The 19,242-nt window shown below is 42.1% G+C and overlaps 1 protein-coding gene across 2 annotated transcripts in view; it reads right to left on the bottom strand.

The window, feature by feature from the left end:
• Positions 1-831: 831 nt before the first annotated feature.
• LOC109419757 (chromodomain-helicase-DNA-binding protein 1) overlaps positions 832-19,242 on the bottom strand; it is a 28,708-nt gene continuing 10,297 nt past the window's right edge. Inside the window, exons 2-7 of one of the 2 annotated variants that reach the window (XM_062850133.1) lie at positions 17,446-18,108; positions 17,246-17,358; positions 4,036-8,775; positions 3,774-3,950; positions 2,239-2,355; positions 832-2,166 (exon numbers count right to left, since the gene is read on the bottom strand). In XM_062850133.1, coding sequence (XP_062706117.1) covers positions 1,917-2,166; positions 2,239-2,355; positions 3,774-3,950; positions 4,036-8,775; positions 17,246-17,358; positions 17,446-18,108 — 6,060 coding nt within the window. In that variant the 3' untranslated portion in view covers positions 832-1,916. Of the gene's footprint in view, positions 2,170-2,238; positions 2,356-3,773; positions 3,951-4,035; positions 8,776-17,245; positions 17,359-17,445; positions 18,109-19,242 lie in introns of both variants that reach the window. The other variant, XM_019694027.3, reaches the window with a different exon arrangement.

Raw genomic sequence — 19,242 nt, 5'->3', positions numbered from 1 at the left:
TTGGTCGGGTTTCGTGAAAAATATATTTTTCGGGTTCGGGTCGGGTTCGGGCTTAATCGCCGAAAATTTTTCGGGTTCGGGTTTGAAGAAAAAAAAAATCTCGGGTTCGGGTCGGGTACGGGTTTTGAGATTTGAAATTTTTCGGGTACGGGTCGGGTTCGGGTCTGTAAACTCTGAAACCCGACCATCTCTAGTGTACACCCGCTACACTCTCGAATTTTTGAGTGCAGTACTATCTTGAGCGGTGCAGAAAAAGTGCTACACCGGTGCAGCACGAAAATCAAAAACGAACACTTTCGGTGCAAAAGTGCTGCACCGGTGTAGCTCCACCGCAAAAACGAAAACGACAATAGATTCGCGAAAATGAATCAAATGTATCCAAACGGACTGTTAAAATTTGTATTCAAACGAGCATGACGTCATGATGTCATCAGCATCAATGGAACGTCACATTTTTGAAAATTCCTCGTTTTCATTTTTTTTTTTTCAAAGGAGTGAGAAATACAGATCAAAATGGTGAACAGGCTCATACTAATACATTTACATGTTATTGTTGTACAATGATGCAGCAGTGCACTTGCACAAACAAATGTATGCAATGATTTGCAAATGAAAGATTGCGCTGAAAAAAATCAAATTTTGCAACGAGTATGATACATCTTATTTCGTTATGCAATTCATTCAATAACTAATAAACTAATGTGTAAAAGTAGGCATACATAAAACATTCAAATAAAAATTATGATACTGAATTGCACAATTATTCTACAAAGATAATAGGTGGGAATATACTTATTATTTCGGTACATTTTAGCACAAACCAGTCATGTCTTAATGTTGATGGTTGTTTATTGTTTTACTGATTATTTTTTCTTCCAATTGTAGAATGTATCTCTTTTTTTTTCATTATCTTTTTTCTTCTGATAACTGCGCTTAGTTACATGTTTTGTTTAGGCATTTTAGAGATGCACAAGTCATTTTTCAGAAGTCTTTGCAAATGAATTTTGTTTCATTCTATTTCGGAAATAAAACGGTTTAGGACAACATGTTTGATGTTTCTGCAACCAGTAACGGCTTCATTTTGTTTTCTTTTTTGCAAATAAAATAGACTTTTTATCGACAATCGATTTTGTTGTGTTGGTATAAATTAAAATAGTTGGTAAATTAGTTTTCTCCTAAGCCTTAGTTTGTTAAGACCTTACTATTTGCCAGTCTTTAGTGCACATTCACACCACAGCTTCGCGCCGTCAGTTTCACTTGGTTGAGTGTTCCGTTGTTTTTTGCATGCGGATTCCATTGCTTACGACCTAACTCCTGTATCAAATTTTTACAACTGTACATCACGGGTCACAATAATATAGAGACGGCATCCTAGAACATCCACATGAACACAGAAAAAATCGGATTTTTTTTTCGCGTCTATTATTTACACACAGCGTCACTGTGCTCGAACACAAAATGCCTCCTTCTATTGCCGGTCTAAAACCTAGGGACGAAAACTTGAGGTATCCAAAACAGTAAATTTATACGTCCAGCGGAAAAATATGAGATGAGTTTGTTCCACGATGAGGGGATTGTACAAAACGGGAAATGAAGGAAACGATTTGCGATGCGCTTTTTTGTTTACTTGCAAAACTTGCGACTTAATAAATTATCAACTGAGTTAAAAAAACAAGATTTACTTGTTTTCTGAGAAAATAATTACTAATTCCTATTTGTTATGCCCCTAAGGTGGTATCAAAAAAGTACCAAATTGCTCTCACTATATATCAGGTTATATAGCATCTTCTGAGTTAAATAATCTGTCCTTGGTTCTGTACACTATTATATTGAGAAAAAAGTCTAATTTAGATCTTAGCCGTCACATGCACAGCTTCACTGCCTACGTTGTGGTTTTTGTTTGGAGTGATGGGAACCTACGAACTAGTCGGAGGAGGTGGCCTTCGGTCGTAATCCCCTCGTCCTCCTCCTCCACCGCCGCCGCCTCCACCACCACCACTTCGATAGTCCATAAAATCTCCCCCTGGGCCGCCTCCACCACCTGGCGGACCTCCTCCTCGGTCGTACCCGGCAGCATATCGGTACGGATTATCACCTGGCGGGTAGTAACCACTCGGTGGCATGCCGTAATGGTTGCTTGGGTAGCCTCCTGGAGCGGGCGGGTATCTACTGCGAGAGGAAAACGAAATATTTAGCATTATTTGGACAAGGGGAAATACCCGCGAGAGGGGTACATACCTTCGCTTATCCTTGTAGGATCGATCACCTCGATCCCGGTCCCGGTGATCGCGATGATAGTTCGATTGCGGGTGTCGATTGTAACCATCGTATCGGTCACGTTTATGGTCACTAAACCTGAAGCGGAAAAGCGATTCATGTTAGATAGGGGTGATCGGGGCAATATGGGCCACCTAACGAAATCGTTCTGAAATGCACAGAAAAACTCAATAAATAATTATTTTAATGTAATTAAACCATGCTTAGGAGTGTTTCCCTTCATATTGCGTCGATAAATTATGAAAAAAACTTTTTTTTTAATTGTTGGGAAATACTTTTGAAAACCATTTATTTTCATGTGTTTCCCAGCTATACGGGGCAATATGAGCCACCAGGCGGGGCAATATGGGCCACCATTTAAAGCTTTTTTGTTTTTTTGGACAATGTTTCGCAAGGAATAAAAAATATATAAATATGATTATTTAACAACAATTCAGTGTATTTTATACGAATTTGATTGTTTTCCTTTCAAAATAATAAAAAAAACAAGCAGATTTCATCGCATTTTATTGTTAAACGCAACATTTGACTGAACATAGGCACATGTTTCCATCACAGCCATGTATCCAAGAATGGCAACGATGGCATTGGTTCCATCTCTCACCCTCTGGGGCTAAGGGAGATTCAGTAAGGGAGCACTTACAAATTACGTAGCATTTTTGGCCAATTTTCTACACTTCCTCCCCATACGTAATTTGTTTTCCAACCTAATACATGGCTCGTAGCAATATCAAGGACTCCCCCTCCCCCTCCAATGCTACATCATTTATGGACGGTTCCTAAAACAACCTTCCTTGGCCGTTGCCAAAGAGGATATCGTTCCAAGCGAAGACCGCAAATATACGGTTTCATTGAACGTTTTAGATTGGGATGTAATCTGTGGTGGCGCCTGTGTCTTGGCGACGTTCAGGCTGCTATGTGACCATTTTTTTCGTTTCAATCGCCGCTTGTAACCTCATACCAGTAATGAACCATGGTTCTGCAGATAATGTTCATGTTTTGACAGCAAAATTTTGAGGTTAGGTTACAAAATAAAACCGATCATGTTGGTCCGAGCAGGTATGACCATATTGCCCCGTAGAGACTAGTTTCGGAAAATTCTTGTTTTATTGTAATTTCAGTTTCGAAAAAATGCAGACTTTTTCACAAATTGCTCAGTAATAGTAGGAGTATCAACTGTAATCGAATATTTACCTGGGTAGTAGGGAGTTATCTGTTAAAAGCTTATTTTGGAGTTTTAAATCTTATAACATTTTTGCGTTCAAAGCAAAAAAAATATATTATTCATAATATTTCCATTTCTGAATCGAATTTTGGTAAAGTTTTTACAGTGAGACATGATTGAAGCATTCTATTAAAGATCCTAAGGCTTTAAACAGAACAAAATTTGATAATAAGGCCAAATTCAGGGTGGCTCATATTGCCCCGTATGGTCATATTGCCCCTACTACCCCTATTGGTTAATTCCGATCATCCGATTGGTGATGTGTCCTTACCTATCTCGACCACTCCACCGATCGTCCGGATAGGGTCCCCCGCGCCCTCCTCCATCTTGGAACCCACCACTGCGCATTCCCTGAGGCGTACCGGGAGGACCTCGAGACATGCCACCGCCACGTGAGCCTCGATCCCGGTCATAGTCATCCCATTTTTTGTCCCGATCTCGATTGTTCCTGAAAATAAAAATTAGTTACACATCGGACTTTTGTTGCAAACACGATTGCAGTTCTCTCCCTGAAATCTATCATTAATCCTTACCTTCCATCGCCATGCAATCGCTTGTACTCCTTGCTATTCTCGTCCAACTCGCCATCTTCCAGCTTGCGCTTGGATTGATACGAACCGTCATCCTTGCCACCTCCATCTTCTCCCCGATCGGGCGCACCGGTTCCACCATGTAGGCGCTTCTTCTCCTTCCGGTCCCGTCGCTCGCTGAGCAAGGGTTTCTCCTTTTCCTGGTCGGCCAATGGCGTGGACACTACCAGTGCACTCTGGTGCTGCTGATTCTGGCTGTTGTCTTTCTTGCTTATCTTTTTGATTTTACCTAGCGTCTGCAGAGCCTGCGGTGCTCCAGGAACGTTTTTCGACTTTGATTTTGGCTCCTTGACCGGTGAATTCTGGGCGGAACCACCATCTTTTTCATTATGATGACCATGACCATGACCATGTCCGTGTCCATGATGATGATGATGGTGGCCATGGTGATGATCTTTCTTTTTCTCGCTGCTTCCGTGACTTTCGTCACTTTCGCCACTCTTCTTCAGTGCATGCTTGTACAGTTTGAACAGTTTCTTCGCGTCGACCTCGGTGAACTTCGATACAAAGTACCACAGATTGCTTCTCCATTCTTTGATTTTCTCCGGGTCTTTGTAGACCAGGAGGCACTGGTTTATTTGTTTGCCAATGCTCAGCAGACAAGCCCTCGTCTGGCTGACCTGTTCTTCCGCTGGCAGTGTCTGGTCCGGGTTATCAAGCGTCTTGAGTGCTTTCTTCACCGGCCGCATCTTCTCCTTGCATTCGTTGAACACGCTCGGGTCCAGATCCCCGATGATGTTCAATGCACACGGTTCGTTGTTGGCCGTGAAATGCATTGGCCCCGTGTTCTTTTTCTTGTCTTTCTTGGTCTCTTTAGACTTCGGCTCCTTCTTCTTGCGCTCCTTCTTCTCCTTGTGAGGTTCCTTATGATCTTCCTTGGGACCATTTGAATTCGTATCATGATCATGATGGTGGTGCGAATCCGATTCGGACATTTTCTTGATCTTGGGAATACTTGGCGCGTGGTGGGAGACTTTCTTGTCCTCCGCTGCGGATGTTTCGTTGTGCTCCGCATCTTCCTTGTGATTTCCTGGAGACAGCGGAGAATGGACCATTTCCGCAGAGATTGCTTTGCTTTCACCGCGAGGTTTACGTTGTTTGCGAGGCTTTTTACCGACACCCTTCTTGAGTTCGATGTGCTTACGGATGATCTTCAGTAAATACTCGGCTCGAGACTGGAGGTGTTTCGCTTGAGGCTTCTTATCGGTTTCATTCAGAAGAATTTTGTCCGACAGCTGCAGAGATTCTTCCATTTTCATGGCCTCCCATGAACCGATGCCGAATTGGTAGATACCTCGCAGTAGCCGTGAGTCATCTTCGTTGTTCCACGTGACATCAAAGTTCGCCGATCGGGTTTTAATGTTCAGAATCCATTTGGCTCGTTCATCCGCATCTTGCGGAAGAAATTCATCCAGAGGAGCCAGTTCTTCGACACACTGCAGGAGGGTTTTCACATTAAAGGACACACCACCAAAGCGAATCGAGAACGCCGAACGAGGACCTCGCTTGGCTTTTTCCTCGGCAGAAGTTTTATCCTTTTCCTCGTTCTCTTTTGATTGTTCCATGAACTGGACACACCGATCGTACAACATCTCCGCTGCTCGTTTTAGTTCCGAAAGGGGCTTTTCTTGCAGTTCGGCATCCATTGCGATGGCTTCCAACCGCTTCAACGGGGCAGGGAATTTCTTGTAGCTCTTGATAAGCCGTCTCAGCTCGTTGTCCGAAAAACCAGGAATTTTCTCTTTGTTTGAGGGCCTTCCTCTTGCACTTGGTTTCTTACCGGCTTTGCCATCGTCGCTGCCATCCGATTCATCTTCTGTGTCGTCATCGGCATGCCGCTTCCGCTTCTTCTTGCCGCCGCCGCCTTCTTCTTGGTTCAGCTGTTGTAGGGTCTTTCTCCTCGGTGGTAGATACAGATCGTTCAACTCCTTGTTCCGTTCCTCCGCTTCAACCCGTTCTCGGTAGTTTTGAGGAATAATCTCGTCCCAGTCTTTGGTGTCTCCATCCTGATCAGCTTCCGTTGGTTGTTTCACGGTATTCCGTATCGCAGATGTTTCCTTCTCCTCATCGAAATCGAACGTCTTCACATTGAACGCCGAAAGCAGTTCATCTCCCGGCATCTCCGGATTCTCATCTCTGGTTTCCGCCCGTTTTAGAATCTCATCAATATCACATACCAGTTCATCGTCGCCTTCCTCGTCTTCTTTGAACAATTCCTCGGCTCCAAACTTCAGAATCGCCGACAGTTCGTCCTTGTTGAACGGATTCGTCGAATTGCTGCCTCCGTTCTTGTCCAAAACCGTTCGACCCGTTGTGTCCATCCGCTGAATGACCAAATGGTCCAGGACCATCTTCTTCTTCGCCCGCTCGACAATATCTTCCTCGACGGAACGCGCTGTCACCAGCCGGTAGATGTTGACCTGATTTTTCTGTCCGATTCGATGGGCTCGGGCTTGCGCTTGCAGGTCGTTCTGCGGATTCCAGTCCGAGTCAAAAATGATGACCGTATCGGCAGTGGCCAAATTGATTCCCAGCCCACCGGCACGAGTCGACAGCAGAAAACAGAAATCCGTCGATCCATCCGCATTGAAGTGATCCAACGCTTGCTTTCGGAGTTCGCCCTTAATACTGCCATCCAACCGTTGAAATGAGAAGTGCCTTTTTTGCAGGTACTCCGCCAAAATGTCCAACATCCTGACCATCTGGGAGAATATAAGCACTCGGTGGCCTGTTTCCTTCAATCGACAGAGCAACTTGTCCAAGAGGACCAGTTTGCCAGATCCCTTCAGCAGCTGAACTACCACCTCGTCCTGATTGGTTTGGGTTTCGAATTCCTCCGGTTTGGTCAACAGAGCATGGTTGCAGCACTTCTTCAGCTCGATCATAATGTTTAGGAATGTATTGATCGAACCTTTGGTGCCTTTCCGCAGGGCGTCGAAGTTTTTCGTCAAGATCCACCGGTAATACTGCCGCTGAATGGAAGTCATTTCCACCCGGAGGATTTGCTCCACCTTTGCCGGAAGACTTTTTTCGACGTCTTTCTTCACTCGCCGGAGAATGTACGGCTCGAGTTCTTTGTGCAATTTGGTGTACGATTTATCACTACTGGTGTTCCCGTAGAGCCTTTCGAACGATTCCCAGGCATCGAACCTGTTTGGCATGATGAAGTGTAGTAAGGCCCAGAGTTCTTTGAGGGAGTTCTGGAGCGGTGTTCCGGTGATGAGTAACCGATAGTTGGTGTCGAATTCTTCCAGAGCTTTGTACAATAGAGAATCGTCGTTTTTCAGTCGATGGGCCTCATCGACCAAGAGCACAGCCCAGCTGACGCTTCCCAGGAAGGTTTTGTCTTTCAGAAGAATTTCGTACGTGGTCAGAATGGCATTAAATTTCAGCTTCTGATTAGGGAAGCACCATTCATATTGACGGATAATTTCACGAGAGGCCACGTCGCCCAAGTACGTAACGACGTTCAGCTCTGGGGCCCAAATGGTGAACTCTCGTTGCCACGCCGTCATCGTACTCAACGGAACTACACACAGGAATGGACCATACAGTTGTTGCGCTTTGAACAGATAATACAGGAAGCAGATAGTTTGGATTGTTTTACCCAAACCCATTTCGTCGGCCAGAATGACAGAGTTTTCCTTGCACCAAGTCAGGACCAACCAGTTCAGGCCGTCCATCTGATAGTCTCGGAGCTTCAAACCTCGATCCTCGCCCAGGTAATCCGGCTGGGACTTCAAGTGGTGGAACTTCGGTCGACTCTTTATCACTTTGCAATGCTTTGAAGGAGTTCTCTTGCTGTTATCTCTTTCTTGGAATTCTTCAATCTTCGTTTCCCACTTCTTGGCTATCAAACTTGCATCTTCCCACGTAGAATCCGCGTATGGAAGCGATTCCCATTTACACAGATAATCAATTCCACCTTCCGGCTTCTCCACTTGCGCTATCACTCGTTCGACGTTGTAGTAGCTCTTTAGGAGGTCTTGCTGGAGTTCTTGTTGGCATTCGAAGTAGTCGATGTCCTCGGGTCCCGCTTGATACTTTCGCCAGTACTCGATGTCCTTCTCCCTCTTGATGTAGTTTTCCAGCTTCTTCATACCCTTCACCTTCTGTTCCTTGAGCGTTTCGTCAGATTCCCACGTGCAGTGAAGATACGACCATCCAGACCATTTGATCAAATACTGTTGTTCTGTGTTTTCCACATCTTTCTCATCGACACCCTCGTTGGGATCGCCACCCTCGTCCACGGCATAAGTTGTAGTGGCCGCTCCGGTGGCACCCTTCTTGCCCATCCGTTGCCCTATTATCCTTTCGATGGTTTCAGTCTTCTCCTCTTCGGCAGCAGCCGCGGCAGCTGCTTCTTCCGCTTCCTGATCAACCTCAAGCAAATCCTCGCTATCAGTCACCTCATCGCCACTCGCTTCCTTATAGCTAACAGCTGTTTTCCTCCGGCTGCGACCCTGCCGTGACGTTTCCCCTCCACTATCGCTAGCCTCATCCGACGAGTAAGCCGCAGCGCGTTTCTTTTTCTTGGCTGCCGCAGGTTTCGGCTTCGCAGCTGGACGCTTTTTCGCGGCTGCCCTGCGGGCCCCGTAACTCCGACTGTCGTCCTCATCGTCGGAACTGGCCGGTTCACTGGCATCGCTGTCCTCCGATGTTTCCGATTTCCACCGGTTACTGCTGCAAATAATCAACGAAACAACAAAAGCGAATTAGATTTCGACGCAAATTTTTTCACCTCCCGGAAGAGTGTGTGCTGATAATTATAGCTCGTCGTGTGTCGTCATCGAGTGAAAAATTTTCGATCCTGCGCAATACCATTCACAGTGGAATGTTCTCGAATTGTGTCAAGGAAAGATGTAAAACTGATTTTTGTGAAACTTTGTTAGAAAAACTAGCTCGAAAACTGTTTCTTACCTCATACCTTGTTGCAAAGTTCGAGATAGTCACTAACGAACAGATCCCAAACAAAACTGTGTGTTTGTCAATGAAACAGTACAATAAATATCGATTTTCAACTATTTTTATAAAATTTCAATGTTTTAAAAAGTTTCCACACTTCAAACACAAAATACTTCACTTATATCAGTTGTACAAGTTCAAATCAGGCCTCAGACAATGGCTGTAAAATTTCTTCGAAAAATATCGAAATTCCCGGGAGCACCTCCTACGAACGTGTGTTTCGATTCGAGGTAGAAATGACTCTGCCCCTTGGATTGCCAGTTACATGAGATACCGCCGGCTTCCCCTTGGAAAACTTTGGGACAGCACGATATATAGAACATAAACTTGAGAAATTTGAAGGAAAACTGTGGATGAAACATTGTGTTGAGATTTTGGTTTAGACTTCAGAATCAGATTACTGGATTAACATTCATCAACGTACAGTACCGACGTCTGCCTCGGTAGGTATTTGAAAACCTACGCAACTGTACGTGACGATAGCACAAGTCGATTGTCGGATATGCAAAAGATGAAAATAACTTTCTTGAGGACTATAGGAGAACCTTAAAAGTGATCATCAACGAACACAATTGAGAAACTCATCAGACTAATTATGAGAAAACAATCTACGTAGAAGAAGTGAGAGTCCAGCAGATGAAACAACTGTCCTGCATAGGCTTCATCTCACGAATCAGCCGTTTTAATGGTAAGCAAGCATCTCATTGAACAGACACAAAGTTATTGAAAGGTGAAAGCAGCTGTAACGGAAAAAATGTTGCGGAACCCTACAAATGCATCGTGTCCTACGTTGGACTGACAACTATTAACAGAAGCCTACAAATGCTCATTTTAGTTCCCGTGTTGGGGTAGAGTGGGTCATCGTTTATATGGAAGAATGAAAAATTTAATGGTATCCCTTCAGATCAAAGCTTTTTTGATCCCATTTTAGGACCCAAATAAGTGTGCAAAATTTTGGCACGATCGGTTATATCTACGTTTTGCGCATCGCGTTTGAAGTTTGTATGGGGTTTTACATGGGAAAACACACTTTTTTGAATTTCTCTCATAACAAGCTCGAATTTTTCTAAAACCGTGTAACCGATAAAGTGAGAACATAGCCTAGGATGTCCTGAAAAACTTTGTCGAAGACCACTAAGTGATCTGATGCTTATGAAAAAAGTTATAGCGTTGGCATTGCTTGGCGAAACAGCATGATTTTGTTGCTATTGTTATTCATTACATGTTAAAGCATAAACACATGCATGCGATTCGTTGGTTATAACTATTTTTACAAGCATCGGATCGCTTTGCGGACTTCAACAAAGTTTTTCAGAACATCCTAGGCTATCATTTTACAGTATCGGTTAAAAAGTTTCAGACAAACTTTTTCAACTTATGGCTAAAATGCAAAAAAGTATGTTTTCCCATACAAATTTCAATTGCAATGCGCAAAATGTAGACGCAACCGATCGTGCTCAAATTTTGCACAGATACTCAGGACCCGAAACGGAACCAAAAAAGCTTTGATCTGAGAAAACGGTTCCGATGACCCACACTTGTTGGGGCCGTTTGTGTGCTGATACAAAAACGAAATGGAACATTACAAATGCATAAAAGACAACATGCAACACATAACATAAATTATGCGCAGTCATCCATATGAATAACGAAGTCCGAACCCAGGATGACAAGGTTTTATAATTGTTCTTGGTTCATCAGTAATCATAGAATTGTATTTTGTTTAGCAGTTCGCCTTTTAGTTCACAGCATCTACATTCATAGCTTGTTTTGGTCTAGGCTTGTTTTGGTCTAGGAATTACTAATCCTAAGGGGCTCCCTGATTCAGGCTACGGTCGCAGAAGAATTCTTCGTGCTTCACTATCTGCTTTGAGTTGACCAGAGATACGTAACTGACATCTAAATTCCTTGTAGAACATCGAAAATCTTAACCTAAAATGCTCAACACGATCTTCACTCCTCCTCTCTCCTCTTCTTGGCGTAACATCCTCACTGGGACAAAACCTGCTTCTCAGCTTAGTGTTCTATGAGCACTTCCACAGTTTTTAACTGAGAGCTTCCTCTGCCAATGACCATTTTGCATGCGTATATCGTGTGGCAGGCACGATGATACTCTATGCCCAAGGAAGTCAAGGAAATTTCCTTTACGAAAAGATCCTGGACCGACCGGGAATCGAACCCGTCACCCTCAGCATGGTCATGCTGAATACCCGTGCGTTTACCGCCTCGGCTATATGGGCCCTAATATGGGTCTTCACTAAAAACCACAAATCTCACAAATCTAAAATAATCCTCACATCGAGTCCAGCGAAATTTGTCAGACGCCAATTCACTCTGGTCAAATCACTTTCTTCAAAATTCTCTACAATTAAGCGGAGTCTACAAACAATGAATTTACAATTTCTACATGGGTATGCACTAACTGTTGAATTGAACACAGAACAAAAATGGGTTTTAGTTGGGCGCCAATGTAACGGAAAAAAATTTGGCGGAATACTACAAATGAATCGTGCCCAACGTTGGACGATACATTACTGGTAACTATTAACAGAAGCATACAAATGCTCATTTTACAGGGTGGCCAGTGAATTTCAGATTTTGATTTCCCGGTTTTCTCCCGGTTTTTTCCCGAAATTTTCAATTTTTCCCCGGTTTTACTTGTTTGTTTACTTGTGTTGAATAAAATAATCCCTATCGGTTCAGGAGCTGTTCCTGGATAAATTTCAGAACTAACATATGTTTGAATTTTCAATTAAACTCCTGGGTGAACTTCAAGAGATTCTTTTAGATAAAATTCAGAAATAATCTCTTAAGAATTTTAATTCCTGATGACATTTTTTTGCAACGCCAATGAAACATAGGTTTCTGTAAAAACTGTACATGTACATTTTTGCAACTGTAAAGTACTTTCACATTTCTTCTCATTTTTAGTTTGAACGTCAAAACATCATTTCCACTAGAATTGATACAGTATGCCTGATACTTGTGTTAAAATTTTGAGGATGTTTCATATCAACTTAATATAAACAACATGTTCAGATTCAGCCATTTTTGGCACACAGGCTTCTTTGAAAAATATTCAAACTTTTGATGGAAAGCAATTATATTACAGAAATTCTTGCATGAATCGCCCAAGAAACCGTTTTTCTTCGCAGTACGCAGTTGCGAAGGAATGACAATTCAAATGGCTGTCACTGTGGAATTTTTATTCCAGGAATTGGTCTAAAATTTCTTGAGCGATTCCTTTTGAACACGAAACTGGCCTTATTGCTGAATTCCTTTGAGCAATCGTTAATTCCTTTCAACAATTTTTCATTTTTTTTTCAGAAGCCTATAGGTTTTATTATTTTGTGTTCGTCTCTCATGTTCCATATAATAACATTATTTGTTTTAGTAACACTTGCCAAAAAAAACTGCTTAGAATTACGTTTGGCCAAGTAAAAATACTGATTCTAGGCTTCAGTTTAGTTGTACATAACTGTTGTTAAAATTTAGCCAATGACAACGTCCTATTTACTCCATTTAGTCTGTCTTTCATCAATTCCTTGTTGCTGTTGTTAAAATACATTTCCCACAATTTCAATTTGATGTAGACAAGTGAAAAGAAACATGTGAGTGCCCTTGTTAGTTTTTGTAGCATTATTGTATTTTGGTGACATCGATACAAGACTAATTCAGAGGAAGATTGCCCTTTACTTAAGTTTACTGAAACTCTTTACATTATTACGCAGGAATTATAAATTATTGTTTCTTCTTGATTTGCTGAAAACTAAGAATAAAAACAGTTATAACTTTTAAAATGACTTCAGCAACCGATATTATGATTTTAAAATTCTCAACATCTAAATATAACGCAAGTCGTATTTTCAATAAAATATATCGAAATATTGCAACTTTTGTTAAACCAGCAACAAGCTTGGCATTACAGATTATTTTCATGGATGATAAAAAAGTGATTAAAAATTAGAAATAATAGAGCAGTATGGAAATGCAAAATTTTCCCGGTGGCAATCTGAATTCCCGAATATTTCCCGGTTTTTTCCCGGTGATTCCGAATTCCCGGCTTTTTCCCGGTTCTCCCGGTTTTCCCGGTTCGCTGGCCACCCTGATTTTAGTTCCCGTGTCGGGATCGTTTGTGTGCTGATACAAAAACAACATGGAACATTACAAATGCACAAAACACAACATGCAACACATAACATAAATTATGCCCAGTCAACCATATGGATAACGAGGTCCGAACCCAGGATGATGAGGTTTCATAATTGTTCTTGGTCCATCAGTCATCCTAGAATTGTATTTTGTTTGGCAGTTCGCCTTTTAGTTCGCAGCATCTGTCGCTGCATTCATAGCTTGTTTTAGTCTACACTGAGAAAACTGATCTTAAGAAGGGCATAAATTTGTCTTATGAAATTTCGACATAAGAAAAACTTTTGATATCCATAAGAAATTCTTATAATATCATTTCATAAGACATCTTATGAAATATTTTTGCGCAATATAAAACAAAATCGCAACCTGGAATCGAACCAGGAACGTCGAGATCGGAGAACGCGTGCTTTACTCACGCGCCCATCGACGCTTCGAAAGTTGGAACGATTGGAGTGCACTAAAAAGTTTGGCTTTTCGGGATCAACGTTTCATAAGATATCTTATGATTTTCATAAGAGCCTTCTTATGAGATTTTTCATAAGACCGCTGTAATGAATTTCTTAAGAAATTTTTGCCTCAGTGTAGGAATTACTAATCCTCAGGGGCTCCCTGATTCAGGCCACAATACAAGGCTGTCCAAATTTTGATGTCCGTGCTAGGGTACGATTTGCGCATCTTGTACTTGATCGATGCCCGAAACAGCCTGAGCACTACAAATGCTAATTAAATACTAAGGGGCTGTCCATAAACCACGTGGTCATTTTTTTGGACTTCTCAACCCCCCCCCCCCCCCCCCCGCGTGGTCATTAGTCCATACATTTTTTTTTACCTCCATACAAAATGGGCATTGGCCAAACCCCCCCCCCCTCTTTCATGACCACGTGGTTTATGGACAGCCCCTAATAACAGATTCACAAACCAGAGTATAACTAGCTGTGACTAGATGAATATCAGAAGAATAGAAACAGAAGCTTCCTTGGTTCAACATAAATGTGTTCATGTTATGTTATGTCATGCATGAGGCTGTTGTCATGCGTGTTTTAAATTATAGTGGCTGTAGCCATGGCTTAGTAGTTTCGAAGTTGTTCTAACGAGAGAAGAAGTATTGTCATCCAGTATACCGCATTTAGTTCACCACAGGACTGCGCACTGAGTCTACATAAGTGCCAAAATGCAAATAAAACTACGCGATTGCATCAAATCAAATTGATGTCTTCGGCGCACTAATTCTTCGATGTATGCAGAATAAGTGCTCTTAATACACCGAGTCGATTGGATGCAATCTCTCACTTTTATTTGCGTTTTCGCACTCTTGAAAACTAGTGCGATAGTCCAGTGGCGAACTAAATGCGCTACCTATATATTCTTAGTATTTACATTCGATATAACCTGCTTTCAAATATAGGAAAACCCGAAAAAAAAAATCCGAATTGGCAACAATTGAGCGAGAACATTGCGCGCCGAGAACGAATGCGACCAGACACGACTCACGCATGGTGACATCGGAATTGATAGGAGAGCAGAGAAGCAAAGATAGCGAACAAAAAAAACTTATTTTGGTTATTAATCAGAAATCGTTCACTGATTCAGTTTACAATGAAGTGTTGAATCGTCTATTATGAACGCTCGACGCGACGGTTGGCGGCGAAAAAACAAAAGCACACGATGAAATTGGAAACGGAATTTGTTAGGTTCTGGGTTGAAAAGTATCAAAAAATGACCACGTGGTTTATGGACAGCCCCTAAGGTATATCTGCCCCCACTCGCATAACAGTCCCATCGTTGCTGGATTTCCTATTCCCCTCCCCCCCGCCCGGTGGTCATTAGTCCATACATTTTTTTTTATTTGTCCATACAAAATGGTCATTGGCCGGCCCCCCCCCCACCCCCTAATGACCACGTGGTTTATGGACAGCCCCTTGTAGATTCTTTGTAGGATTATAAATGCTGGCCATATCCATGACGAATTATTGAGAATAGTGTTGAGATATTTGCATCGAAAAAATTAGGTAAGGTATATTTTCATTTACAGATATTGTTTAAATAATACGGCAACCTGCCAGCAAATCCATTAATCAGGTCAAGGACTACATTGGGGCAAGTTGAAACGGGTGGGACAAGATGAAACGCGAAGTTTTGAAAAAGATTTCAATTCGATTTGGAAAATGTTAATTTTCTAAAAGTTTGTTTGATTCAAACACTATATGCTATGACATTAGTACGTATTGCATATGAAACGTACATATATTGACACGCATTACTCTTGAGCATGAGCATGAGCATGAGCATGATTGACCGCCCGCGGTTGCTCCTCTGTTATTGCAAGGACAGCTGCATTTACACAAAGAACCAACAGATAATGCTTGGGACTAGCCTTCTCCTCATTGTGTAAATGCTGAAATCCCAATACTTTTTTAAAAAGCAATACCAGCGCCGGCCGCGTCCGAATGCGGGTCAATTGAGGATAGGGAAGGAAGTGATGACGTGATTCTCGCTTAGGCCAATAACCGAGGAATTCTCTGCGTTACTACGAGTAATCACTAGGAGTTTGGATACGGGAAGGGATGATTTGTTTGTTTTGGTAAACAAATTGCTACAATCACCAGACCGATTCTTGTTTTGCTATGAACGATGCACTCGCGAAAAATTGAATACGTCCTCACATACACGACATGTCAGGGAATAATGTCCACCGCACAATCAATTCGAGAAAACAAAACCGCATCTACTGCTAACTGGCGTTGTACGACTGATCCCGGATACCACACTCACGCCCCGATCACTATATTTTAACTACCAGATGGCTTCCAGCCATTTCATTTTTTATATCAAAAATAGTTCGCGTAAAACGAGATTCGCGAAAATAAGAAACGGAAGAAACACACATCAACACCCGTGAAATTACGAAATTACGAAACAGAACACGCGAAATTACGAAACTCGGCTCGAAGAAATCGACGCGGACACCGTGGTCTACCTGCCACGGAATTGTACGGTAATCTTAATCTTTCTACAAAGGAGATGCTTTGCCGTTTTGATCGCTGCTTGTAAATCTGAAATAGAAAATAGTATTAAATGGTGATACGTTCACAACAGTTATATTTTTTGTAAATTGTTATTTACACATGGGACAAATTTACCTGCATCCCTCTGAAACAAACGGTACATTAGCAGTGAAAAACAAATTACAAAAGTAGAATAAAAAACAATTAAACAAAAAAAACAGTAAAAAAAGTAAACCAAATTTTGATCCTGCATTTAAATTAACCAGACAGGAAAATAGCAAGATTAAAATTTGGTATGGTATGGTAGATCTTACGCCGTAACGCACCATTCCAAGGTGATCTACCCACGTTACGGGTTAATATATTGACACGCATTACTCTTCTACATAAACTCCCTTGTTCTCATTTACCCGTTTGTTTTTCCATCGAACATGTAATGAATTCAAGTGTAGAGAAAATATTTAAAGTGCCGCGGTGCAAATATCAATACTTCGCGGTGCAGCAAGTGCATCGCGATGCACTATCTGAGAATCCCTGTATATGAAGCAGGCATTATAAAACCACCCATGCCTTACACAAGTAACCTCAAACTACTGATACAGGGTGATCTCGAATTTTTATCGATGAAATGAATGGCTTCATTATAAAATTTGCGCCAAGTTAATAAAAATAAGTTTGAACTAATTTGAAGAATTATTCAAGTTTTTACATTAGCTGCAAATCAACAAACATATGGACTTACTTTTCGAAAAACTACAAGAAGGCGAATCAAACAAAAAAATACGTCATGTATGAATGCTTGCGATGGTTAACAGTAAATAAACATCGTCAATGAAGATAGAGGAATGTGTTTTGAGAAATATTATGCGTCGTACCAGAATATCTGGGTTTTCATGAAAAAAAGTGAACAATTACCTACTCGATATTCTGTGAAAAATGTATTGCGTAATTAATTGATAGTTTCTAAACAGTTTTTGTTTGTCTATTACTGAGACGACAGGAAGGATAAACCATTTTCAAACGACACTTACCTCTTCTTTTTCTTCTTGGGTGGCGCCGTTGAAGCCGCCTTGCGCTTTGCTTGCGCCGCGGCAGCCTTCTTGCGTGCATTGTTCCGACGACGGTTGGCGGCGTAGTCCTCATCCTACGCGCGAAAAAAAGACAAAGAACCAAGTGAAGAGAGAGTAACAATTTAATACAACCAATGATCCGTAAGGAAGGTAAATATTACATCGTAACTACTTTTTGACGAATGTTCCTCCTCTTCCTCCTCCTGCTCTTCCTCTTCGTCCGAGTTGTGACTTCCGGAACCGTCGTCATCATCATCCTCCTGGGTCTGGCTGGCGTTGCTCGGTTTGCCACTGTCGTCCGAATCCGAACCGTTGTGGGCCTCGCTCTGGTTGTCCTCTTCCTCGCCACTTTCCTCCTCCGATCCGGACCCTTCCGAGTGGCCACTGCTTTGAGACTTGCTGTTGTTCGTCTCACCGCTATTGTTTATCTGCTCTGTTCCGGCAGCGCCACTACTATTCACTTCTTCCCCTTCTTCGTCTTCTTCCTCCTCTTCCTCATCCTCGTCACCAGACTTGTTACTGGCGTTCCGATGGTTGTTCGCACTGGAGTTGTTGTCGTCCTCCTCCTCCTCGTCACCGGAAGCAGCGGTTCCGTTTTGTTCCGGCTTCGAACCATCCTGCGCATTATCGTTGTCGTTTTGCGCCGAGGTGTTCACACTACTGCTATTGTCCCGCTCGTTGTGCTGCTGCTGGTGGTCCTCGTTATCACTGGACCCGGAACTGGACGATCCGGATCCGCTCTCGCTCTCCGAATCCGACGAACCGGACTCGCTCTTGCTATCACTGCTGGACTCATTTTCCGAGTCGCTTTTGTCCTCTTTTGACTGTTTGGGAAAGAGAGAGATAGCGAAAAGGAGGGTTTATTGTAATAAATTTGAAGATTTGCTGGTTGGCATGTGTTTGTTACGTTTCGTTGAGAAAACTTAAAATAAACTGAACTACTACTGATCTACTTAAGTGTTTCGTAAATTCTAGAGGACGTTCCGTTTCCCACAAAGAACTCGCGCGAGATTTACACAAGGAACTCCTAGAGATTTTTTAGATGCAAACACCTCGAAAATTTCCAGAATGATAAATACCCAGAAGGATTGATGGAAAGATACCTTTGAACTTCTGGAGATTTCCCAGCAGGAACGCTTGGAGGAAACCCTATGAAAAATCATGAAGAAATTTTAAACACTATTTAGAAGGGAATCCAGCAGAAACTTTCGGAGGAATCCGAGAACGAAGCAATAGATGAGTTCCAGAAGAAACTCCTGCAGGAATGCTAGAAGGAAATTCTACAGAAATTCCAGAAGGAACTCCTGGAGGAATTCAAGAAGAAATCCCTGGACAAATCTCACAAGGGTTACATCAGAAGGAACTTTCTGAGATAACTCCTACAATCCCACAAAAAAAATTGAGTGGAGTTTGAAAAACCATCTGTGGGAATTCTAGAAGGATCTCCTGGAAAAATCTTGGAAGGAAAATTCCCTAAAAAAACTTCAGTAAGATTCACACAAAATTTTTAATGAGCAACTCTTGGAAGATTCCCAGAATGAACTTCTGGAAAAGTTCCTGAATGATCTCTAGGGAGGAAATCCTGTAAGAAATACCAAACGCGATTTAAGGTGAAGAGAATTTTCAAGAGCATAAATCTGAAGAACCGAATGTCGGTTTGCGCTGAAAATTTGATCCTGCCGACAACGAATCGAATCGAACGAATCGAATCGAATCGATTAACTTTTCAGCGCAAACCGACAATCGGTTCTTCAGATTTGTGCTCTTGAAAATTTCGAGTGTGGCTTCGGCACATCTTCACCTTTAAAAGTTAATCGAACAGAAGTTCTTTGAGGAACCCAAGAACAAAGTCATGGACGAATTCCAGAAGGAACTCTAGCAGGAATCCCAAAAAGAACTTTTGCTGAAATGTCGAGAAAAAAAATCACATAAATGCCAAAAGAAAATCTTGGAGGAGT

This window comes from Aedes albopictus, chromosome 2 (genome assembly GCF_035046485.1).
Source record: "Aedes albopictus strain Foshan chromosome 2, AalbF5, whole genome shotgun sequence".
NCBI classification, from domain to species: domain Eukaryota; kingdom Metazoa; phylum Arthropoda; class Insecta; order Diptera; family Culicidae; genus Aedes; species Aedes albopictus.
Note: the sequence above shows the minus strand (reverse complement) of the source record. Positions and strands in the feature narration are given on the sequence as shown.